Genomic DNA, 22,864 nt, shown 5'->3' on the forward strand with positions numbered 1-22,864 from the left:
ATGATGCGCCCTCTTCAGCTTGTGATCAATGTCGATATCGTAAGATCAAGTGCGATAGGCTTCAACCAGAGTGTTCTAGCTGTCATAAAACCGGCATCGTTTGTACATCATCCGGCACCGTTAAGCGTGTAAATCAAACCAAGCAGCTGCAAGTGTTTCTCGTCTTAAGCTTTAGTATTTATCACAAATTAACATAGTATCTTCCTCTTGTAGTCGCGATGATTTTACTACCGTCCTAGAGCGTCTTGACGGAGTTGATCAGACCTTAAGCGCCCTCACTAAAATCACCGAACAACTTGCCGCTCGAACATTCACATCCAACTCGAATTCCTCTCCTCCTACTTCATCTTTACCTCAACCAACACAGACCTCGAGTAATGATGAAGGTAGTGCCATTTTACCAAGCGCGCAGAGAGATCGACCTGGACAGGTGGCCGAGGATGGATGTCGACATGAAACTATAAGTTTAGGCCAAGGGAGCGAACGGATTTATAGCTATCCTGCGGCTATTCCTTTACTTGTATCGTTATCGAAGCAATTAGCTCAAGTTCTCGTCGAGCACGGTGGTGAACAAGACGGCAGTGTAGACGCGATTGTTAAGGACCCAGCGTTGCGAATTGCTCTTCGACGACAGCTTCAAAACTTCCCCTTCCCACAATGTCAGCAACCCGTCGTAGCGAGCGACCACAAGCCTATCACCGCTCCACCACGCTTTTTGGTTGACTTGTTTGTTAATAACTTCTTGCGCAATATCAACATCCGCTTTCCAATATTCGAAGAGGCAGTACTTTATCGTGCTATCGATATGTATTATTCGGGCGAGTCGTCAGGCGATACTAACGCTTGGACATCCATATTCAACAATATCGTTTTACTTGGTTTGGGCCTCGAGGTGCAGGTAGCGGAAGCTACCCAGTCTAATACAAGGAATATGAACAATGACCTACTTCCTTCTTTCTTACAGAACTGCGACCGTGCTATAGCTGATCTCGACTCTTTCACATGTCCATCTATAATTAATGTTCAAGCGCTCATAATGTTGGTATGTTACAACAACTCTCCCATATTTCTCTATTCGTACTTGAAAACGGACCTCTAACATGTTGCCGCGGCGTCTCCTATTAAGGCCCTCACATCTAAGCAGTTCTATGGTAATATAATGTTTGAACGTATATGCCAAACGGCCTGTCAGGTCGGCCTTACTCTTGGGCTCCACCGGTCTAGAACTGGTGAGGACGGCGCCGGTCACGGACAAACAGAGTGGGAACGGCTATTCAGAGTTCTCTATGCTCTAGACAAACTGCGTGCTTTCATGTCAGGCCAAACTTGCGACATTCATTTATTTGATTCGGACTTAACTTTAAGCTCTGTCAATCACAATGAGCTGCCAGGTCGGCGACTCAATAACGCTTTCGACCACATGATGGAGATCTGGGAAGAAGTATACCTCTCCCTCTATTCCTCGAGGGCAAATACGGCAGGAGAGGCATATCGTGTTCGACAGGCGCGTCGCATGACTCAGCTTGTAGATGAATGGAACCAGAAAAACCACGAATTAATAACTGCCACATTCCAGGGAGATACATCAGGGCTAACTAACACACAACTTGAACTAAAATATTGTTATCATATAACTCAGGTCCTTTGCCTTCGCCATGATCGCCAAGATGAGCTTGCTCAGAAGCAAATGCGCGATCATGCCCGCATCTGCCTCAAACTTGTTTCCGAAGCTGGTTCCCCGTCACTCACTACGACAAGTTTAGCTTTACTAGACCGAATACTCGGCAACTATCCCGTAGTAGCATTCATAGAGCTAGTCGCATTTTACTTCAACACCTTAGCTAAAGGTGAAGTCCCAACACTAGAACTCGAAACTGATTTAAAAATCCTATGGGCTATTTGTCGGTATCTTCAGGCTTTGCACAATCCTAGCTTCCAGGCGACATATTACCCCCGTCTACGAGATGGCTTGGCATGGGCTCTAGAAAATATCGAAATAATGAAAAATAAGCCAGGAGATCAATCACAGGGACCTCAAGACTATATAGATATTAGTCCCCTCGATTTACGCTGCCCGCATTTTTTAATACCAGCCACTACCTCAGGTCCGGGAGGAGATCCAACTTCAACTAGTTCCTCAGCCAATAGAACAGGAGAGAATCTAAATACACCCTTAATACAACTTCCCGAGGATGGTAGAATGGATTTAGAGCAGTCTACGATAGATCTCTCAAGCTTCGACTTTTGTACAACTGTACCTCCGTCAACCTCTTTAGATGGACCAGGCCTACAATCTTATTCTACATCCAGTCACTCGGAATATAACCTAACATCAGATCTATTTCAATTATTTACGACAGAAAAATGAGTTGGGGGTGGTTCATTTAAGTGCACCTTTTCTACACCAGTGTTGTTTATACATCTCGACTGGTTTGCCCGGCTCGACTGTACGTATAATGCCTATCGAATCGCATACTTGGCTAATCTTTTTTTAATTTACATTGGCAAATTTTAAGAGAGTTAGAAGGTCAGTTATGGACCATGATTGAATCCGTCATCCGACACAACATTACGAGCTTAAAACTAATTTACATATAATGGCGTAGTTATCTAGCATCCTCTTTTGATTCGCTTGACATGACAATCGACAACTACAAGTAATATATGGTCTTAAGTAATATTCGCTTTATTTTCGCTTCATCTAGATCGTCTTGTGCGAATAGCCAATATCCTTATTATACGTCAAATCCAAAGGAGTGAAAGGTCTATTTTACTCACTAAAATTTGGGTTAGCAATAGCATCGACGTTTGGCCCGTACGGTGTTTGATCAGAGCTGACATGCTTGGCGTCTAGGCTACCCTTTTTCTTACTTGTATGCTCTCCACTATTTCAATTTCAAGATATCCAGCCCCAAATAACAACGGGCTGAGGCAACCCAACGTGCTGAACCAGGGTACAATTTCATGCCCCTTGTCGGTATGCCGACATAACCTCGCGTTGCGTAGCGAGGTCGCGGTAGAGTAAATTAAAAGACCAAACCGTCGTGAGAAGATGAGGTGCCCTTGGTATTACTTCTAATAATACGAATTATCGGCCAATTGCTTGGCCTTTTAATCTCTATAACCTCCGTAACCCACAAATCAACGTTATCTCTTGCGTGAGCATCGCCTACCTTGGTACCTATCCAATTGGCCAGAGACTCGAGCTCCTTCGCCCACAATGGGCCACCCTGAAGCCAACACCAATCCAGGGGTCGAGATCTCTACTCCCGTCATCCCAAGAGAACCAGACTTGGAGCGAAACTCAGAAAAGATCGAAAACGTAGAAATAGTGACGGAGGTCGGTGAGCACAATGGAGTGGAAAATACTGAACCAACATTGAAAAAGTCGCTTTCCTTTAAACTAGCCTTCATAGGGCTTGCGGCAATCCTTTTTGTTTTTCAGCTAGATGCGACCTGTCTGGGCATTGCCCTTCCAGTGAGCCATGACGCCCCTCCTAATCTGTATGCCGCTTAGGTTAAATATTAATACTCATTGTTAGACTGTAGCTGGTGAGTTAAAGGGCTCGAGTTTGCAATCATTCTGGGCGAACCTGGCTTACACCTTATGTGGTCTGGTCATGCAACCGGTTTGGGCCGGTATATCTGACGCGTTCGGTCGAAAGCCGCCTCTCTACGTGTGCATGGCATTATTCCTTATCGGTTCCATCATTTTTGCCCTTGCGCAAAATATGAACACCGTCATTGCCGCACGGGTCCTCCAGGGCTTCGGCGGCGGGGGAATTGACGTTTTAACCCAGGTGATTCTCGCCGATATGACGACGTTAGAGGAACGTTCGAAATATCTCGGCTTGATGGCCATTCCTTCAGCCGTTGGAAACATTATGGGACCTAGCGTTGGTGGCCTTTTTACTACGTATGCTACTTGGAGATGGATTGGATGGATCAATCTGCCGTTCCTAGGAGTAGGGACGCCTTTAGTGTTCTTCTTCCTTAAACTTCGGCCCGTCCCGCTCGATGCAACGCTTGCCAAGAACTTAAGGCGCATTGACTGGATCGGTATAACGCTTGTCATTATTGGAATCACGATTTTTGTTATACCAATCAGTTGGGCGGGTTCTTTATTTCCATGGGCTTCCTGGCAGACCCTCCTCCCAATGCTCTTAGGGGTCGCGGTGCTCGTCGCTTTTGCCTTCTATGAGGCGAAGCCCGCGGCACCCATTGTTCCTCATCGACTCTTCCACTCAAAGACCGGGAATATGGCACTGCTAGGGGGCTTCATCCATGGAATGGTTCTGGTCTCCTTATTACAGTACTTACCCTTACTTTACCAATCCGTAGAGCTCGAAACCGCAATCTCAGCTGCAGTCTCACTATTGCCTACGTCTATTATCAGCGTAGTGTTCGCAGTCGTCGCAATGATGATGGTCCCATTATTCGGAGGATATGTATGGCTTCTACGGCTTTCATGGGTCATCCTTACACTAGGAACTGGCTTGCTGGCCCTCTTCGATGTTGGGTCCTCATCATCCATGTGTTACGGGCTTCCTATTCTTTGGGGGCAAGGCGTTGCGCTACTACGTCTCAATATCCTTCCTATGCAAGCGAGCGTGAAGAATGTTGACGATACAGGCGTAGCTATTGGGTCATTCCTCTCTATTCGCATGTTTGGAGGTCTTATTGGACTTACTATTTCCTCGACAATCTTCAGCAATGTTTTCTCGATGTCCATCTTTAACAGCGCAATCCAGTTAACGGGAGGGTTAGCACCTCTTAAAGACGCCTCAAATGCAGTGAACTTCATTGAAAACTTGAGATCACTAGATATTTCTCTTACAACACTGAATCAGGTCTTGGGGGTCTATCTGAACTGCTTCCGGACAATATTTTATACGATGACCGGTCTGAGTGCATTGGGTTTGATAACTTCGATGTTTCTAGATGAGATTGATCTTAAAGGGCGAGATCTTGGGAACCAGCGTTTTGAGGAATAGAGAAAGACGGGGAAAGGGACTCCCCTCGTATCAATAATATTTAATTCTAATACAATAATAGATATGAAGAATCCACCTTCTGTAACCAAACTGGTCCACCTGCTTAAAATCTTATCTCAGCTTTATGCATATTGTACTAAAAATGAAGCTAATTGTATCTCATTACTAAGGTATCGCACATCGTATCGTCGATCCTATCATTTTCATAATAGATCTCCTCACCGTCAAAATTGACAATGTTAATTCATTTTCGGATGTTCCTAATTCTTATCATTTATGGGTTATCACAGTGATAGATCATAGATTAACCTACAGGCTGCAGGAACCATCACATACTAATTCATGAGGAAGTGGATCTCAGCCGCCACGAAGGATGATCTACTTCTCACAGAGATTCGTGCCGAGGATAAAAGTGGATATGCATCATACGACACAGTTCATAGAGTGAGCCAAGCATACCTTGTATTGAGGCTTCACATCAACTTCGTAACCAAAGTGCATGAACCCAAACTCTACAACGAACGGGCTTTGAATCTGACGGTCCGGGAGACACGATCCATGCATGTCGCGCCAAGTACGAAGAGTCAAGAAGCACTGATTACTTGTAGGTACCTATTCCTGTTCCTATCCTTATCCTAATTCGTAACATATATTGCTGCCCGAGGTATTCCATCATAAATCCCGTGTACCTAAGATACCCAATTAAGGTAACAAAACACACCATACGCCATGTACTTGAACGCTATGCTATTCCAAACTCATCCTCTAAACTTTCAGCATTATATGCATAGTATATACTCCCTACTCCAGAGTTGCTTGGTGAATTATATTGCCCCTAATACTTAGGTAGCGATTTTATTGTACCGGATGATGTCGGAGATGTCGATTGAGGCTTCTGACAGTAGACCGTCATCCTGATGCTCGTTAATAATAGTTCACGTCATCATTATAACTCAACTTACAGGGTAGAGAACGAGTGAATACGCGTGTTGTCAATGTCCTTCCGCGCTTCAGCTAATAGCTTGTCTACCGCGTGGTTAGACCACCCCAACCCTTGCGTAAACACACCGCGGGAATAGATGTCGATGACCTCCAGCGTATTAATCCTCTGCCGTGCGCCGATCCTTTGATACTGCTTCCCGGGAGCCCAAGTATTAGTAGGCACAGCGTATTTCAGTTCGACGATATTTTCAAACCCCGCTTCTTTTAGCAGGGCTTTATACTCGAGGATGTAGAATAGTGACCTGCCAAGCTTCTCGAGACCTATTACAGGAGTTAGTTCTATTGTAAAATAAGAGAATGATTCCGGGATGACCTTCCTTCAGTCAAAAATATGTTCCACTTTTGGAACGCTGTGCCTTCAACAGATTTGTCCGAGGATTGAACATGGAGAAGCCACTCCTGAAACTCAACCCAGCCACCGGGTGCGAGATTATCGTAGATGGACTTGAACAGTCGACGTTTGTTGGTGGGTTCCCCCAGGCTTCGTATATGAATGAGATCAAACGGGCTGCCAAATTTCCATTCCTCATCAGCGTCTGCTATGAGGAAATGACAGTTATTTGTAACAAAGGGCGGGTCTGGCACAGGATTCAGGTCTGTTCCAAGCACGTAACAGTCTGGATTTCTCTTTGCTACACATATATTAGTATTCATGTAGAGGTAGAACGAGAAGTAGAACATGCCGAACTCCACTGCCCATATTCCTGTCCCGGTACCGACATCAAGCACTCTCCTGGGATTTGTCACCGGGCAGATATGTAAGGCCCCATCATGTACATCAACGCTGATTTCATGTTGAAGGTCTGTCATTATGGATCATCAGTCAGCTTCATGTCAATTCGGTGGTAGGATAAAACCTTACTATTCCTCTCTTGTTCTTGCTAGATGTTTATCCATTTTTAGCACAAGATCACTGTTCAAGACGGCATCTACTTAGTCGTGCATACCTTATCATGGGGTAAGAAGTAGTCTTTACATTGGATATTAGCACTAGAGCTCACTTGGACATAGAGAATCACGGTGGAGACGTACTCCTGTTAAATGTGCGGCCAAATTTATAGACTATTGACCGGAAGAGCCTCGAAGAACTTGAACCGGTTGCTGCCTTGGCGAAATTTCTAGAAGAGCAAGTAGTTTTACTGTTAGTTTCATAAGTGCCTAAGGTTGCGAGGATAGGTATACAAAGTGAATGTGATCAGATTGCCTACTTCTTAGTAGTCTGGCGGTAGTCATAATTCTCGACGGGGTCATCTTCCCCGTCACCGCTGGCGCTAGGACCAGCTCCGAAGTCGAAGTTAGATGGTACATATTGGAAAGGATCGGCAGTTTCGATTGGAAGTGACGACGACGATGATGATGGACCACTAGTTGTCGCCGTTGACTTCAAGGTTGAAGTTGAAGCTTTCGTTGATGGACTAGTAGGAGGATAGATAGAAGGGAAATCCCAAGAAAGAGTATTGGTGTAGTCTCGAGGACGAGGGTCATGTGGGACGGGGGCGGTGGATGGGGGAGTTGGGGGTCTCCTTGTCAATAACCCATTTCGTCCACGGCCTTTTGGCGAATCTGTAAGATCAGTAGTTTCCATTTGAACGGTTCACGTTTTCGTTTTCGGGTCCGTGATGTATTATTTTATTAGTGAGTTGGGGGCCAAAGCACAAACGGTTCAGCTTCGGCTTCGGCTTCGGGCCGCTCCCGTATTTATCAACACAAAACTCAACGCAAGTTTTTATTGGGGCTGAGAATAGCTCATGACAATTCAAATGAGGACAGATGATGGTCTACATTGACCTTATAGTACTCGCAGCGAATACTATTATTTTATTCGTAAGGAGGAAAAAGGAGACGTGATGAGAAACTTGGAATTTCATAATCATGTTTATTTATCATTGGTGTTATTCTATTTTGTTTTTTTTTCCTTTCTTTTTTGTCCTTCCTCTTTTTTCTTTTCATTCTACTGGTGTAAATTTTCCTACAGGTCAGTCCTACTTGTATTCTTTACGTAGTGGATTTAAGTGATATTTGAATGTCCCTGGTACGTGGAGAGTCGGTTGGTCGGATTAACTTGGCAACACGAACTAGTTATCCCTCGCAGCCCTCATTTATAAAATTTCAATACTCCTTACTGCTTACCAACTAACGTGCAGATCTGGTAGGACTTAGCAATGTTGTACTAAACCCAAGTACCGACAAACTGGGGAAAGGCACTTTATTATTGCTCCACCTACTGTCATGAGAATGGTTACGTGGGGGGTAAGGTTGCATTATTGGCCAACAAGAAAGCCAGTGTCACAACACAACGTCACTCTGTTGTTTGATTTTGTCTTGGGCTGTCGTTATGTATGTAGTGTTTGCTAAATTCTAACGATGAAGCTATTCTGTAAATAAGCAAGTATATCATAAGACATTTCCTAAACAAGGCTTACATCTGAGCTGTTAGAGAAGAAGAAGAGGAAGAAAAGAATAATTCGAATTACTGGCCAACTTCCCTTCAGCTCCACAAACTCTGAAAACTCATCCGCAAACTCCGTAACTCTTGACAAAACCTCCGGGACAAGGATCCACACCTATCACATCGGAAGCTGACGAATCACTTTCAATGGTCTGTGTTGCCGTCTCCTTACTCTGAGACTACCTATTTGAACTGATATGTAGTCTGAACTCACGATAAAGATTGGTAAGATGACTTGCGGTGAATATTATCTGGTGACCATGACCTGAGGTAGTATTATAGGTACTACGCTATCGAACGAGGTGCGACTGAAACATGAATTTCACTTGGGAGCCGTCTGCTGCGAGTCTATGATATAATGCAATATAGAAGAGGTGTATACTCTATAAAGACAGATCTCCTTTTATTTAGTCCAATAGCTAAGACTTTCCTCAAAACTCATGGTTTATTCTGTGCCTCTCTCTTACCTCATCTGGTCAGATAATAGTAAAACCCACCGAGATGTAATCCACCGAGAATATTCTCACTCAGCAAGCTCGACCTTTCGAGAGTATACGTACTAATATCAGTCGTAAGATCTTCATCCAATGCTAACAGTTCTATAGAAATATCGAAGGAGTATGCGTGTCATTACGCACGCACGGATACTAAGAAAGAAACTTAGCCAAAACAAGGCGACACTATGTTAATAGTAGCCTATCAAAAAATAGTCAGGAACGAAGCCATTTATATCGACAACAGTGCCTTAGAGGCTCCGCATGTTTGCATTGATCCTCTGGGGAAACCGGAGACCAGATGCTCTAGACTAAACTAAGGTCCCAGCGGACTGGTACATGCGCCTTCAACTTGCGCCATGCCGTTGTTTAGATATTGCACCAACCGCCCTTGCAGCCAAACAGGATAGTGTTACCCACCGAGATAATAAACTAAATGCGTACAAAAGCAACACATCGCGAAACAATACAGTTGTGGAGTGTACTAGGATTCTAGCCATCTCGCTACAAACCGATTATAGCACGCAACGGTATAGGCTGCGATGTTAGCGTCTTGATTTGCATTAGCAGCAGGACAACACAGCATGAACGAGGGATGGCGTCGGGATGTAACCTAGTCTAGTCTACGTAGAGACAGGAAAGAATGGCGGTTTACCAGCTCGGTGGATGGCCCGAAAGACAGTTCGCCCCAGCGGTATGACCAATTTCGGCGCCTTGTACAGGTTGATATCTATGGTGTTGGCTCACGATCACCGAGCCATGCTTTATCCAGACTGCAGTAAGAAATATCGACCGAATTGCCGCTTATTCACTGGTAGTGTAGACTGTAATAAGAACGTCCAAGTCGCCTGTGAATTTGGTCAAGTTAGTATTGAACATTAACCACGTTGTGTCTTACTATAATCCTCATAATTTACTAATAGCTTTATCATCGCCATGAATCAAACTTGCAGCTTCTCTAAATCATGCTCCTCCACTACCACCTCTAATTTTACAGAGGTCAAGGACGTGGCAACTCCGGCACAAGTTCCGATAGCTATCTGTGGGCTTGGCTTGAGGCTTTCTGGCGGTATTCGAAACGCCGATGACTTCTGGGATCTCCTTGTTAATGGTCGTGACGCGCGGACGCCTGTCCCAAGGAGCCGGTACAATGCTCGGGCGTTTGACGGCTCTCTAGGTGGCAAAGAGCGTATTGAGACCAAGTTCGGGTACTACCTAGAGGATGACTTGTCTCAGTTTGACCCTTCGCTTTTCTCCATGACCCAATTGGAATTAGAGAGATGTGATCCTCAGCAGAGATTGCTGTTGCAGGTTGCTCGTGAGTGTCTCGAAGACGCAGGTGAAGTTAATTACCGTGGTAAGCCAATTGGCTGCTACGTAGGCACGTTCGGTGATGAATGGCTACACAAACAGGGCAAAGACAGCCAGCAGGTTGGTAACCATATTGTCACTGGAGCCGGGGACTGGATGCTTGCCAATCGGATATCTTATGAGTATAACCTTTGCGGACCAAGGTGAGCCATCTACATCATCACACCTAACAACCCTCAGAAATCGGCTGACAGTACAAATTTGTACAACCATAGCATGGTAATTAGGACAGCTTGTTCGGCATCTCTGATAGCTTTGAATGAGGCTTGCAGGGCGGTCCAATTTGGTGATGCTTCTGCTGCCGTAGTTGCGGGATCGAACCTGATTCTCGGGCCCTCCCTCAGTATGCTTATGACCTCAGAAGGCGTCCTGTCTCCAGATGGATCATGTAAAAGCTTTGATGCCTCTGCAAACGGCTACGCCCGAGCCGAGGGAATTACCGCCATCTACGTCAAACGCCTTACGGATGCTATCCGCGACGGAAACCCCATCAGAGCAGTCATTCGAGGTACCGCAGCTAATAGTGATGGTAAAAGCCAGGGTATGCTTGTCCCGCGTAAAGAAGCCCTCGAATCACTTATGAGGAAGGTTTATGCCGATTCGGGATTAAATCCATCTGAAACCGCCTTCGTTGAGGTACGTACACTGTATTTTCCGGTCCTTTCCTAGTCGTTAGGAACCTGTAGCGAAGCTAAACGGTATAATTCCTTTAGTGTCATGGTACTGGAACCTCAGTCGGCGATCCAAGTATGTAACATCAAGAACTCCCTTCCTCCCCCTTTTTTCTTTTGACTAGCCTTGGGGGTTTGTATTTTTCGTCGAGTCAACTAAGGAGTAATTTCTCATGAAACAACCCCGAACCCCCTAGAATCCTTAGTAAAAGAAACATCCATTGACTTTGTGGATATAGTTGAAACTTCTGCTGTTGGCGAGATTTTTGGTGACAGCGGAGTATACATCGGCTCCGTGAAGCCCAATATAGGCCACTGCGAGGGGTCCGCTGGCCTCGCAAGTTTAATCAAAGCAGTATTAGCTTTACAGCATAAAACAATACCTCCTAATATCAAATTCAACAACCCCAATGCTAAGAGTAAGCCCTTATTACTATCTCACTGAGAATTATATAAGCTGAGCCTTCATTCAACTCGCAGTTCCATTCACAGAGAAAAGGCTTAAGGTGCCAACGGCGCCGACGCCTTTCCCAGCTAATAAAGCTGAAAGGATCAGCGTTAATTCATTTGGAATTGGCGGCTCAAACGCACATGTGAATAACCTCCTCGCCTTACCCCTATTTATTACAACCCGTTAACTAATAGTATTAAAGATCATCATTGACTCGTTCCCTAATTCAGAAGAAACAAGTCCTATAGAGAGGGCGAAGCGACCCGAGCTTCTTATCATCTCAGCTAACACCCAAAACTCACTGAAACAACAAGTAGAACAATACGAAAAGTATGTTTCTCTACGTACCTCTAATGTATACAACATAGCATATACGTTAGCCCTCCGCCGAGAACGGTTACCGCATAGGGCCTTCATGATCAAGTCCAATGAGCAGATTGTCGATATTTCCGGATTAGCTAGGATACCTGGGAAATCATCCCGCCGCAAAGTCACGATGATTTTCACCGGGCAGGGCAGTCAATGGGCTGAAATGGGAAAGGGGTTATTCTTGACCAATCGAGAATTTCGCGAAGACATTATTCTCATGGATGATATCTTGAGACGTGCTGCTCAGCCTCCAAACTGGACAATCGAATGTGAGTCTAACCCTCAATATTCAAGGGCTGTTTCAACACAAGCGCTGACATATTCTCCTTTCCTGTGCCACAGCCGAGATGCTCAAGCCTGGCGAGAATAGCCGGATCAACAATGCTGAACTATCACAGCCTCTATGTACAGCACTGCAGATTGCGATCTATCGCCAATTCGAACGCTTCGGTGTGATACCTTCGGCAGTTGTAGGACATTCTAGCGGCGAGATTGCTGCCGCATATGTTGCCAAATACATATCGCTCGAGTTCGCTATCAAATCAGCATACTACCGCGGCCTCGTCTCCTCCACAAGCACGTCTAAGAATGGGTCAATGGCCGCCATCGGACTTGGGGCTGGGGAGCTAGCAGCTTTCTTGCCAGAGGGCGTCATGATTGCGTGCGAGAACAGTCCTAAGAGCTCGACTATATCAGGAGATCGCGAGTTATTGGAACAAGCTGTGGCCAACATAAAAAAGGCCAAGCCAGATACTTTTGCACGCCTGTTAAAGGTTGACATGGCGTATCATTCGCGTGAGTACTAATTAGTTTTCCCTGTACTTGTATATCCTGGCTGATGGCAAGTCTCGCATAGATCACATGGATCCGTTGGCAAAGCAGTATCTCCAGCTTTTACAGCAGGAAAAGCCTTTAGTCGATAGCAACCAAGCGCCTCTGTCCAAAATCGTGTTCATGTCGAGCGTCACCACGAAGGTAATAGAAAAAGCGGCTGAATTGGGACCGCGGTACTGGGTTGCCAATCTCGTCTCGCCTGTGCGTTTCAACACAGCAGTGCAGAACCTCTTACAACTACGAGGTGACTCTGATATTCTATTAGAGATTGGCCCTCACGGGGCACTAGCTGGTCCCCTACGTCAAATCTGCACCGAAGGTTCGTGGCAGTGTAATTACGTTGCCTCCCAAACGCGCGGTAGCGACAGCGCAGTATCTTTGCTGTCCGCTTTGGGTAGGCTTTTTCAGGAGAACGTCAGTATCGACTTCAGCGCCCTTTTCCCGGGTGGTCGGGTCGTTCCGGGGTTGCCCTCCTACGCGTGGGACCACAGCGGCCAGACATTTTGGAATGAGAGCCGGCTAGCTACTGCTTGGCGACAGAGGAAATATCCCCATCACTGTATTCTTGGTGTTAAGACAACCGAGTCGACAGATTCTGAGCCGATATGGAGAAATGTCCTCCATCTTGACGATGCGTCTTGGTTAGTCGATCATAAGGTCGGACAGAACGTCGTATTTCCCTTTGCCGGGTACTCTGCTATGGCCGGTGAAGCAATCCGCCAGGTAGCCGGAGCCGATGCTGGGTCGGGCTACCATCTTCGCCACGTGGTCGCGCACACGGGTCTTGTCCTAACCGATTCGAAGCCAGTAGAGATTATTACTTCGCTACGTCGGAAGCGTCTCACCGATTCCGACGAGTCCCAGTGGTATGAATTCAACATTTCATCTTATAGCGGTTCCGCGTGGATCAAGCACTCTACAGGAGAGGTCAGACACATCGAAGGGCTTGGTGAAGAGCCTTCGTGGACCCCAGAGGAGCTGCCTCGTAAACTATCAAGCCCGTCTTTCTACGCGGCTATGCAGCGTATTGGGATCAGATACGGTCCTGAGTTTCAAGCTCTTGAGGATATCTCTACCTCTGCTATTGAGCATACCGCTCAGGCCAAGATAGTCGATAAGCATAACCATGTGTCCGCGCCATTTTCTCTCTATCCGGTAGTAATCGATGGGTGCTTACAGTCGCTCCTGGTTGCCATGAGGAAGGGACTTTGTCGCAACTTCGACGGCCTATTTGTACCTGTTTCTATCGACGAGCTTGTCGTATACCGGGGGGCATCAGAGATCTACGTCCGTGCTTGGACGGAGAAAGGGGATCTTAGACTTGGCCAGGCCGAGTGCATCGCAGATGGGAGATTAGCTCTGCGGATGCGCGGTCTCAAACTGGCACCCCTCGAGGATGATAACCCGGTTACCAATTCCATCGATCAACACGCCGCAGCTCGTATCTACTGGCTTCCAGACTTTGACTTCGCGGATCACAGGGCTTTATTCTCAGCACCCAAGCCTGATCGGGATCAGCTTGTACTACAACAGGAACTCTCGTTTCTTTGTATGATTCAGGAGGTAAAGGCCGTGGAAGATCTTGAGCCATGCCAGCCTCACTTTGCCAAGCTACGTGATTGGATGAAGAAAGGGATCGAAGATGCAGCTACTGGAAATGAAGAGTTTCCCCTAGTCGACAATGCGGCGCACATATTAAAGCTTAGCCTAGAAGAGCAGCAGGACATGATCAAATCTCACCTTAGTATCCTAGAGAAAGGGGATCACCGTGCCCTCTCACTCGGGACTAAGCGCGTGTGTGATTACGCAGCGGAGATTTTTACGGGATCTCGGGAAACCCTGGACATACTCATAGAAGGAAACCTCCTATCTGAGATCTACAACCGTGCTAGCTTTGGATATGGTAACTTTGTGCGCTTACTTGGAAACACGCGACCTCATTTGCGGATCCTAGAAGTCGGTGCCGGCACAGGCGGAACTACAGAGCTCATCCTACGCGATCTCGTCGATGAAGGCGGGTTCCCCTCTTACTCGGTCTACACATTCACCGATGTATCGTCCGGTTTCTTGGTGAAGGCGCGGGAACGCTTCTCGTACGCACCCAACATGGAGTACAAAGTGTTCGACATCAGCAAGTCGCCGTCCGAGCAGGGTTTCGAGGGCGGAGAAAGGGGGTCATACGACTTAATCCTGGCTGCAAATGTTGTTCATGCAACTCCGGTCATTAAGGAGTCACTCAAGAACATAAAGTCGCTACTAAAACCTGACGGCATGCTAGTTCTAACAGAACTCTTACCCACGTTGCGCACGGCAAATTATGCGTTCGGCCATTTCGCAGGTTGGTGGCTAGGAGAGGCTGATGGCAGACCTACGACTCCTCTGGTACCCGTTGATCGCTGGGATGCCGAACTAAAGGCCGCAGGATTTACAGGCGTGGACTCGGTTGTGTTTGACGATGAAGAACCCTATAGCCAAATCCTCACAATCGTATCACGGCCACAAACTACAGGCGTGCCACCCGCTAAAAAGGTTACTCTGCTATGCGATAACGAGGAATCGGACGTAGCGCGTACTCTTAATACATCTCTAAAAAGTTTGGGATGGGAGGTTACGCCGCGCCGACTGAGCTCTAAACCTCTACCAGATGAAGACATCATATCATGCCTAAACCTTGAGAGTGACTGGTTTGTCAACCTAACTCCAGAAACATTCGCCAAGTTCCAGACATATGCAAAAGCTCTAGAGCACCGGAAGATCCTTTGGCTCACACCTCCAGTCCAGATTCGATGCAAGGACCCCCGGCCAGCAACATTCCTCGGCCTGGCCCGTACTTTGCGGGCTGAGCGAGTGCCAGGACTTTGCACCCTTGAAATAGAGCCTAGTGAGCCGCGCTTTATAGACATAGTTCTAGATGTATTCGATAAGGTCCGCACACAAGAGGATGTTGGTACGCTAGCTCCCGACCACGAATTCGTCGTGGAGAACTCCCAGATCTGCATCCCTAGATATCGACCTTTCTCCTTGCTAAATAAGCTAAAAGAGAAAGAAGAGAGCCGTGGTCGTGAGGAGGGATCGCAAGCCATACCTATAAGAACGGCTCTGGCGATTTCTAAGATAGGATCTATGGAAACACTACACTGGATAGACGAACCATTACCATTAGAACTACCGGACGATTACGTCGAGATTGAGACGCGAGCAGTTGGCCTAAACTTCCGCGACGTTGTCCTGGCGAGAGGTATCATCGATTCTTCCACTCCAGGTCGCCTCCCGTTAGGGTACGAGTTATCAGGCGTAATCAGCAGAGTAGGCTCGGCCGTTAAAGATCTCACACCCGGAGATAGGATCATGGCCCTTTGCAACGGCTGCCTTGGTACCAGGAATGTGGCACCAGCCGACATCGTCATGAAAATCCCTGACGATCTTGCTTTCGAAGACGCTGCTTCTATTCCCGTTTGCTTCGGAACAGTGATTTACAGTTTTATCGACGTTGGTCGACTAGAAAGAGGCCAAAGCGTTTTGATTCACTCAGCTTGTGGTGGTGTCGGTCTCTCGGCGATCCAAGTAGCTAAAATGCTCGGAGCTGAGATATACGCGACTGTAGGTAGCGAAAAGAAGGTCCAGTACCTCATGAATAACTTTGGGATTACGCGTTCGCATATCTTCAACTCTCGGGACGCATCGTTTGCAGAGGGTGTTATGAAAGAGACAGAGTGTCGAGGTGTTGACTTAGTCCTGAACTCTCTATCAGGCGAGTTACTGCACGAATCGTGGCGGTGTGTTGCTAAGTTCGGTGTTATGGTCGACCTTAGCTTGCGAGACTCTAAGGGGTCTGGTCGCCTGGATATGCTTCCTTTTGCTGAAAATCGTTCTTACTACGGCGTAAACCTATCCGACTTTAGGGAGAAGCCTAAGTGGCTAAGGAGGTAAGTTTTCTAAAGGGACCGCTATTCCTTAATAGCTAGTCACCATGCTCGCTGCCTAGCTTGTAACTGATGGTGTACTAATAAATATCAGGTTATTGACCGCATTCGTCGACTTCTATAAGCAAGGCCACCTCCGTCCAATTGATCCCATTACGAGCTTCGATGCAAAACAGATCGCGAAGGCGTTCCGCCACCTCGAAGATGGTGACCATATGGGCAAGATTGTAGTGACTTTCCCTCCCCCTAACCTAAGTACACCAATCGAGTCGCTACCACAACGTCGTAGTATCGAATTTGATCCCATTGCGACTTACCTCCTCGTAGGCGGTGTCGGCGGCTTAGGCAGATCTATTGCAATATGGATGGTTGAGCGAGGCGCACGATGTTTGATGTTCCTTTCGCGCAGCGCAGGCCAGAGCGATGTTAGCAAGGCCTTGTTTCGCGAGATAGAGTCTATGGGATGCTCGGTGACAGCGGTTGCCGGACGTGTTGATCAGATCGGTGACGTACAAGAAGCGATCCGCCAAGCGAAGTCGCCTATTAAAGGAGTGATACAGTTAGCCATGGTCCTAAGGGTAAGAGCCCCTTTATAACGTCAGGCTAAACATTCGATGCTAACCGAAATACACCAGGACGTCCCAGTAGTAGACATGGAATGGTCTCAATGGAAAGATGCCCTTGCACCCAAGGTTGAGGGCACCTGGAATTTGCACCAAGCACTTCAATCGACTAACCTTGATTTCTTCTTCCTAGCCAGCTCAATCATGGCCGTGGTTGACTCTCTCGGACAAGGAAACTACGCGGCAGCTAATACATTCATGGAGGCTTTCTGTCGTTACCGTCACTCCCTAGGGCTACCGGCTTCAGTTCTCAATATCGCTGCTATAGGCGACATTGGGTTCGTGGCTGAAAATTCACACGCGATGCAAAACATCAAAGCTCAAGGTATATGTCTTCTTGGCGAGCGCGAATTCCTGGATTTCCTAGAACTTAGTCTCATGAGTAATTCACCGGCAGATCAAGAGACTGTCGGGCCTCTGGCTGTTCCACCTACACCATGGAGTAGCGAAGCTCAGATGGTGATGGGTATACGGTCAGATCAGGACCTAGACGACCCGAATAACCGAACGATGTGGCGGCGCGACAGGCGCATGGGTATCTACCATAATGTACGGGTTGAGAATACAGCGAAGAGCACCGAGAACGATGCTCTTCAGAAATTCCTCAAGCAAGTCGCAGCTGCCGGCGTGGGAGGAAAAGCGCTATTAAAAGATAAGAGTAGTATCGAGTTCTTAGGAAATGAGATCGGCAAGAAGATATACGACTTCCTCCTCAGGCCAGACGAGGAGGTGGACATTAATCTAACACTAGCACAGATGGGCCTCGATTCGTTAATGGCTATCGAGCTGAGACGGTGGTTTAAGGGCGCATTTGGGCTCACGTTGGGTGTACTGGAAATAGTCGGCAGTGGAACTCTCCATCAGCTTGCGGAACTCGTCGCGGGTAAACTACTCGAGAAGCTCGAAAGCGAGTCCCAGAAAACTGCATAAATAGGTACCTAATGTTAGGTAGTTTCGAGGTTCGTCCCGGATTCACAATTGTCAAGAGTTACTAGACCCGGACTAAACTGTTATATACCAGCTTATAAACATATTAATGTTGGATGAGATAATACTTAGTTAATAGATTCAAGTATCTTATGTTGTATCTTCGATACCTCCGGGAACTAGAATTCTGATTGAACGAAGGGTATGATAACGGTATTGAATAGAGTTGAGTATGTTCGCTTCACTTTATCAAACAGAACGGCGGGGTATAGAAATCTCCTCATCATCTCTGTACTACATTCCACCGCCACAGCCCCTGACCTCATCCACGCCAATCTGCCCAAAGCGCCTCAGTCCTTTTTCTCCCCTAAATGACACCAAACAAGCCTCAGATATACTCCATCCAAGCACCAAGCAGACCAGTGGCCATAAAGGCAACGAACACCTTGCTCTGGGGGAAGCCCGGGCCGCCAAACTCGGGGTCAACGCCCATGGTACCGGGAGGCAAGATGCTGAGGAGTCCCGCGATCCAATAGATAGACCCCGTGATGGCGCTGATGAAGATGAATTCGCGGCGCAGCTCAGGCGTCTTTGCTCGTCGCCATGTATAGTAGAGCGTCAGCCCGGACAAAATTATGGCGAGAAAGACCGTCTGAGCGTTATGGAATCTAGTTACACAGGTTAGACAGGTAGACAACATCTTAGCTATCATGGTCACGTTAGACTTACTTAGCATGCGGCCGCCACCGTGGATTAAACATGTGTGTCTCATTAAGGCAATCGGCCGCAATGGTGCCAAAGCACATGCCGAGGGCATCGATAGTTAGCAGTAGCCGGCCTAACATACTAATTGCTATGTATGTGTACTGTAGAGGTAAAATAAATAAAAAGGCAAAACTACCTGCCCGCCGATTTTTAGGACATGAATAATAAAAATGAAAAGCAATTACTCTTGCTAGTACGTTTATATCAAAAGTGATATATCGATATGATGACTTATATACATACACCTACCTACTACATATGCATGATGCATCACTATCCTACCTATGCTTACATGTGTAACGTCATTGTCTTACCTATTAATCATCAATCCAACTACTACCAGAGAATAGCACGCATGTTACAGAGCAAGATGGCACCAAAAAAGTCGAAGCTACAGTTATAACCGCTATTTTTAGAAGAGTAAGCTACGCAACCTACATAGGTCCCTAGGTAATTGGAAGCTGCCTATACCTGAGTTCATTTCGGAGCTCCGGTATTTCGCTCCAATGCAAGATCACAGTAACTACTACCCTCTACCTCACAGTATCCTACTAAGTGTAATTTGGGTATTCCCTTCAAGATTCGAAAGCCGTCACAACCGCGAAGTTGTGTATTATATTTCAAAGTGCAAGGAGCTTTCCTTCATCTAATTCCCTATCAGAATCACAAGTCAGATTCCCTATTCTAATCATTGTCCGAGGCACGATCGATATTGTACAAGAGTCGTAGAGGCCCCGACACTGCTATTGTTCATAAGTACAAGAAATGTAATGAGCCCTTTTTTTCGTAGCCTGATAGTAACAAGCCTGCCTAACTGCTCATATGTCCGCTGCTATGTGCATCATCCTGATGAATCCTCATGAATTATAGCCATGCCTAGCAACCAGCCAAAACCTCAAACCAGACCCGAACCATCTCGAGTCCAATGAATATAAGATGCGAAGGATATATACTAATGCAGCATCTCATCCTCATATGCCATCGCTCCTAAACACCATGTCGTTATCTGATCTAACTTGAAATAACCCTCATTGACCGTTAGGTACATTGTCCTCAGCTTCGGCCGCGATAACCGAGTACTGACCGCCAGCACCGGCCCATACAATTCGTCTATCACGAATGGCGGTGTTGTCGATCGCGGTCGGAACTTCAATGTCATCGGTAGTTCCTTGGCCAGTTTGATAATTCGCAGAGAAACCCCACGAGTAAACCTTGCCTTCCTCATCTAGAGTGAAACTGGTATCTGTACCAGTAGCGACAAAGGTAGCTTTAATTCCTATAATGCTTATTAGAACACACCGATTGTTAGACATAAAACATAGGGAAAAACATACCATTCACGGCGGTAGGCTCCAAGAGAATTCGGGGTTTCTTGTTATCATCGAAAACAGTATTTTCCTCGTTGAATAGACTGGTCGGCTGTCCGACTTGGTGGCCATCCACACGGCCCCAGGTGAGCAGCTCTCCTTCACTCGTACAAGCAACCGAATGGTGTTCTCCGCCCACGACCTGGCTGATCTTATGGTTTTCAAGTGATGTAACAACTTGAGGCTGGAGAACCATGGCATCATCTTCACCGGTATGTTCCCTGAGGCCGGTCTGTGCGTAGTTGTTCAGGCCCCAAGCCCATACCTGATCATCACTGTCGATGTAAAAACTGTGATACGAACCAGCGCCCACGTTGATGGCACGATGTTTCTTAGTGAATTTGCCACATGGCTGCGGAGTAAGTCCAACACCCGGACCTGCGAGACGAGAGATCAGCTTCCTGCCAAGCTGGAATTGGCCTCCACTACCCCAGGTGAACACTTTGCCGGACAAGTCCAAAGCCAAAACGTGATTCGAACCACAAGCTAATCTAGTGATGTTCTTCAATCCAGGGATGAGCGCAGGTGTTTCTTGGATTCGCGTGTGTTCGCTGAATCCGATGATACCATCAGAACCTCTAAAAGTACCCCAGCCGTAGACCCAACCATCGTCTGTGAGGATGAAAGAGGCAGAGTCGCTAGCCGCAACCTGGGCAATTTTGGTGCCTTCAGGTAGCACACTGAGATCAACTTGTCCAGGGGTGCTTTCTCTAGGGTTAACGCCGGTGTCGTCATCGTCATCATCTGAGTCATCCTCGTCGTCAACGTCGCGAGTACCGCCTTCCCAGAAAGTATCGCGACCGAGCGCTTTGTCATCGTTGACACCCCATGTGAGGATAGTCTGATCATGGGTCAGGGCAACACAGTGCATACCCCCACATGCTATAGCGACAACGCCCTTGAGGTTGTGGTTAATTCGAGGTCGCCTTACGTCGATGGGTTTTTTCCCTTCATATTTCTTACTACCGAGGCCAAGTTCGCCCGATGATCCTTCGCCAAAGACAAAAACGTCTAACTGTTTAGTAGGCACCTCATTAAAAGGTACACCTCTTGCACCAGGCCCTCTCGTACGCGGGCGCGGCGCGACCTTCTTGGGGGCGGTCTTGGGGGCGGCCTTAGGGGCGCTTTCGGTGATCAGGTTAGGTACTGGCTTGGGTTCTTCGGCTTTGAGCTTTCTGATCTTCTTGGGTGCAGCTCGATTACCGCGAGGCTTCTTTTGCTTGGGCGCTTCCTCAGGCTCTTCGTCCTCATCTTGGTCTTCATCTTCGTCCTCGACTTCATCCCTCTTGCGCTTAGAAGCGCGCGATCCACTCGACGTGGAGGCAGATTGGTCGCGTTGGCGAGTAGCCTCGCTATCAAGGTTAAGTTGTCTAAGACGAGCCTTTGCAGTCGCGTTGGTCTTTCCAGAACCACTCTGTGCTGCCGAAGCAATTCGTTTTTGAGCCGGAGCCGCAGCGGCTGCAGCGGGTTTAGTAATACGGGTGACGCGACCAGTAGCCCTCTTTGGTGCACGTCGAGTAGGTTCAGTCTGCTTCTTCGTCTTTTCCTTCACCTCGTCCTGATCATCGTCGCCCTGCTCTTGCTCTTCATTTACATCCTGCTCTTTCTCCTTATCTTCAATCTGTTCCTGTTCCTGCTCTTGTTCTCGCTCTTGAGCCTCATCTTTTTCGCCATCATCGCTTTTGTTGTGGATATTTTGCTTTACCGCACCGCGACCATTTTTGCCCTTAGTAGGCGCTCCCCTAGTCGCAGAAGACCTTTTGCTCAACGGTTTGGTGCCCGATGGCGCCGAAGCGAGTCTTCTCGGAGGCATTGTGTGTCGCGTCTGCGAGTCGCGTAGATACTAGCGCGGAAAATAGTAATAGTACGATAGTAAGAGGAGAGTAAACGATTAGCAGTCTCTATGCGCGACTTCTAAGGACACTGTCGTCAAGAGGTGCGCGATGCTAAATAGTGTAAGGTATGATGTCAAGTGTGAATAAAGTATTGAATAAGGTGTGGAGTGAAATGCTAGTGAGGCGTATGAGGCGTGTGAATGGTCTGAGAGCTTGCTGATGATGGTGCGCAAGTAACGCAACTATCGCGTCTTGCTGACAAGTCAGACAAGACGTGGTGGTCCTGGTGAAATTTTGGAATGTCACAAAACACGAGGACCAGGGTTAGAGTGATAGTCAATGACCGAAAAATAGTATCTCTTCTTTGTTAGATTGGAGAACAATTGGAAAAGAAGTGCTCGAAGTAAAGAAGGGTGAATGTTTTCGGTGATGAATGTGGTGAGATAGAAAGAAAAACGCGGTGGTGGAAATTTTTAGGTGAAAAAGCTGTGCTCAACTGCCCAAGGCCGCATGCAGCAAACTGATGTAACTGTGTATTCACCAAAACAGTTGGAAGTCGCGTTCCGGACCCACAATAGCTTTTAGTGGCTTGGAAGGTACATACAGCTGGAAGCTCCAAACCCAATCAAATTATGGTTCAGGAAAGTCCAAGGCAAGTGCAATCAAGTAGCTTCCTCACCGCCCGGGTACCTAGGCTTCTGTAATCCTTGTAGTCTAAAGATTTGTCCGGCAGAAAAATAATGATAAGGGGAAGGAGCAGGGAAATCACTTTTACCCTTATGTAGTATG

At 47.1% G+C, this 22,864-nt stretch overlaps 5 protein-coding genes across 5 annotated transcripts; 3 read left to right on the plus strand and 2 right to left on the minus strand.

The window, feature by feature from the left end:
• Window positions 1-1,099, plus strand: GL218_07314 (uncharacterized protein; the record flags this gene model as incomplete). The annotated part of the gene is made up of 2 exons (XM_033584063.1): window positions 1-98; window positions 214-1,099. The coding sequence occupies 2 exons, from the start codon at window positions 1-3 to the stop codon at window positions 1,097-1,099; spliced, it is 984 nt and encodes a 327-aa protein (XP_033432695.1).
• A 2,121-nt stretch (window positions 1,100-3,220) lies between these two features.
• GL218_07315 (putative transporter C3H1.06c) lies at window positions 3,221-4,994 on the plus strand (the record flags this gene model as incomplete). Its single annotated transcript, XM_033584064.1, has 2 exons — window positions 3,221-3,478; window positions 3,543-4,994. The coding sequence occupies 2 exons, from the start codon at window positions 3,221-3,223 to the stop codon at window positions 4,992-4,994; spliced, it is 1,710 nt and encodes a 569-aa protein (XP_033432694.1).
• Window positions 4,995-9,875: 4,881 nt separating this feature from the next.
• GL218_07316 (Lovastatin diketide synthase LovF) lies at window positions 9,876-18,111 on the plus strand (the record flags this gene model as incomplete). Its single annotated transcript, XM_033584065.1, has 10 exons — window positions 9,876-10,453; window positions 10,538-10,946; window positions 11,024-11,057; window positions 11,221-11,400; window positions 11,462-11,574; window positions 11,635-12,070; window positions 12,144-12,596; window positions 12,658-16,561; window positions 16,653-17,136; window positions 17,194-18,111. 10 exons carry the CDS (start codon window positions 9,876-9,878, stop codon window positions 18,109-18,111), a joined length of 7,509 nt encoding a protein of 2,502 aa, XP_033432697.1.
• A 385-nt stretch (window positions 18,112-18,496) lies between these two features.
• On the minus strand, window positions 18,497-18,953 carry GL218_07317 (uncharacterized protein; the record flags this gene model as incomplete). The annotated part of the gene is made up of 2 exons (XM_033584066.1): window positions 18,497-18,776; window positions 18,838-18,953. 2 exons carry the CDS (start codon window positions 18,951-18,953, stop codon window positions 18,497-18,499), a joined length of 396 nt encoding a protein of 131 aa, XP_033432696.1.
• Window positions 18,954-19,901: 948 nt separating this feature from the next.
• Window positions 19,902-22,053, minus strand: GL218_07318 (Protein pim1; the record flags this gene model as incomplete). The annotated part of the gene is made up of 2 exons (XM_033584067.1): window positions 19,902-20,149; window positions 20,208-22,053. The coding sequence occupies 2 exons, from the start codon at window positions 22,051-22,053 to the stop codon at window positions 19,902-19,904; spliced, it is 2,094 nt and encodes a 697-aa protein (XP_033432699.1).
• Between the last annotated feature and the right edge of the window lie 811 nt (window positions 22,054-22,864).

The sequence above is a fragment of the Daldinia childiae genome (genome assembly GCF_008694065.1).
Source record: "Daldinia childiae strain JS-1345 chromosome Unknown Scaffold9, whole genome shotgun sequence".
NCBI classification, from domain to species: Eukaryota; Fungi; Ascomycota; class Sordariomycetes; order Xylariales; family Hypoxylaceae; genus Daldinia; species Daldinia childiae.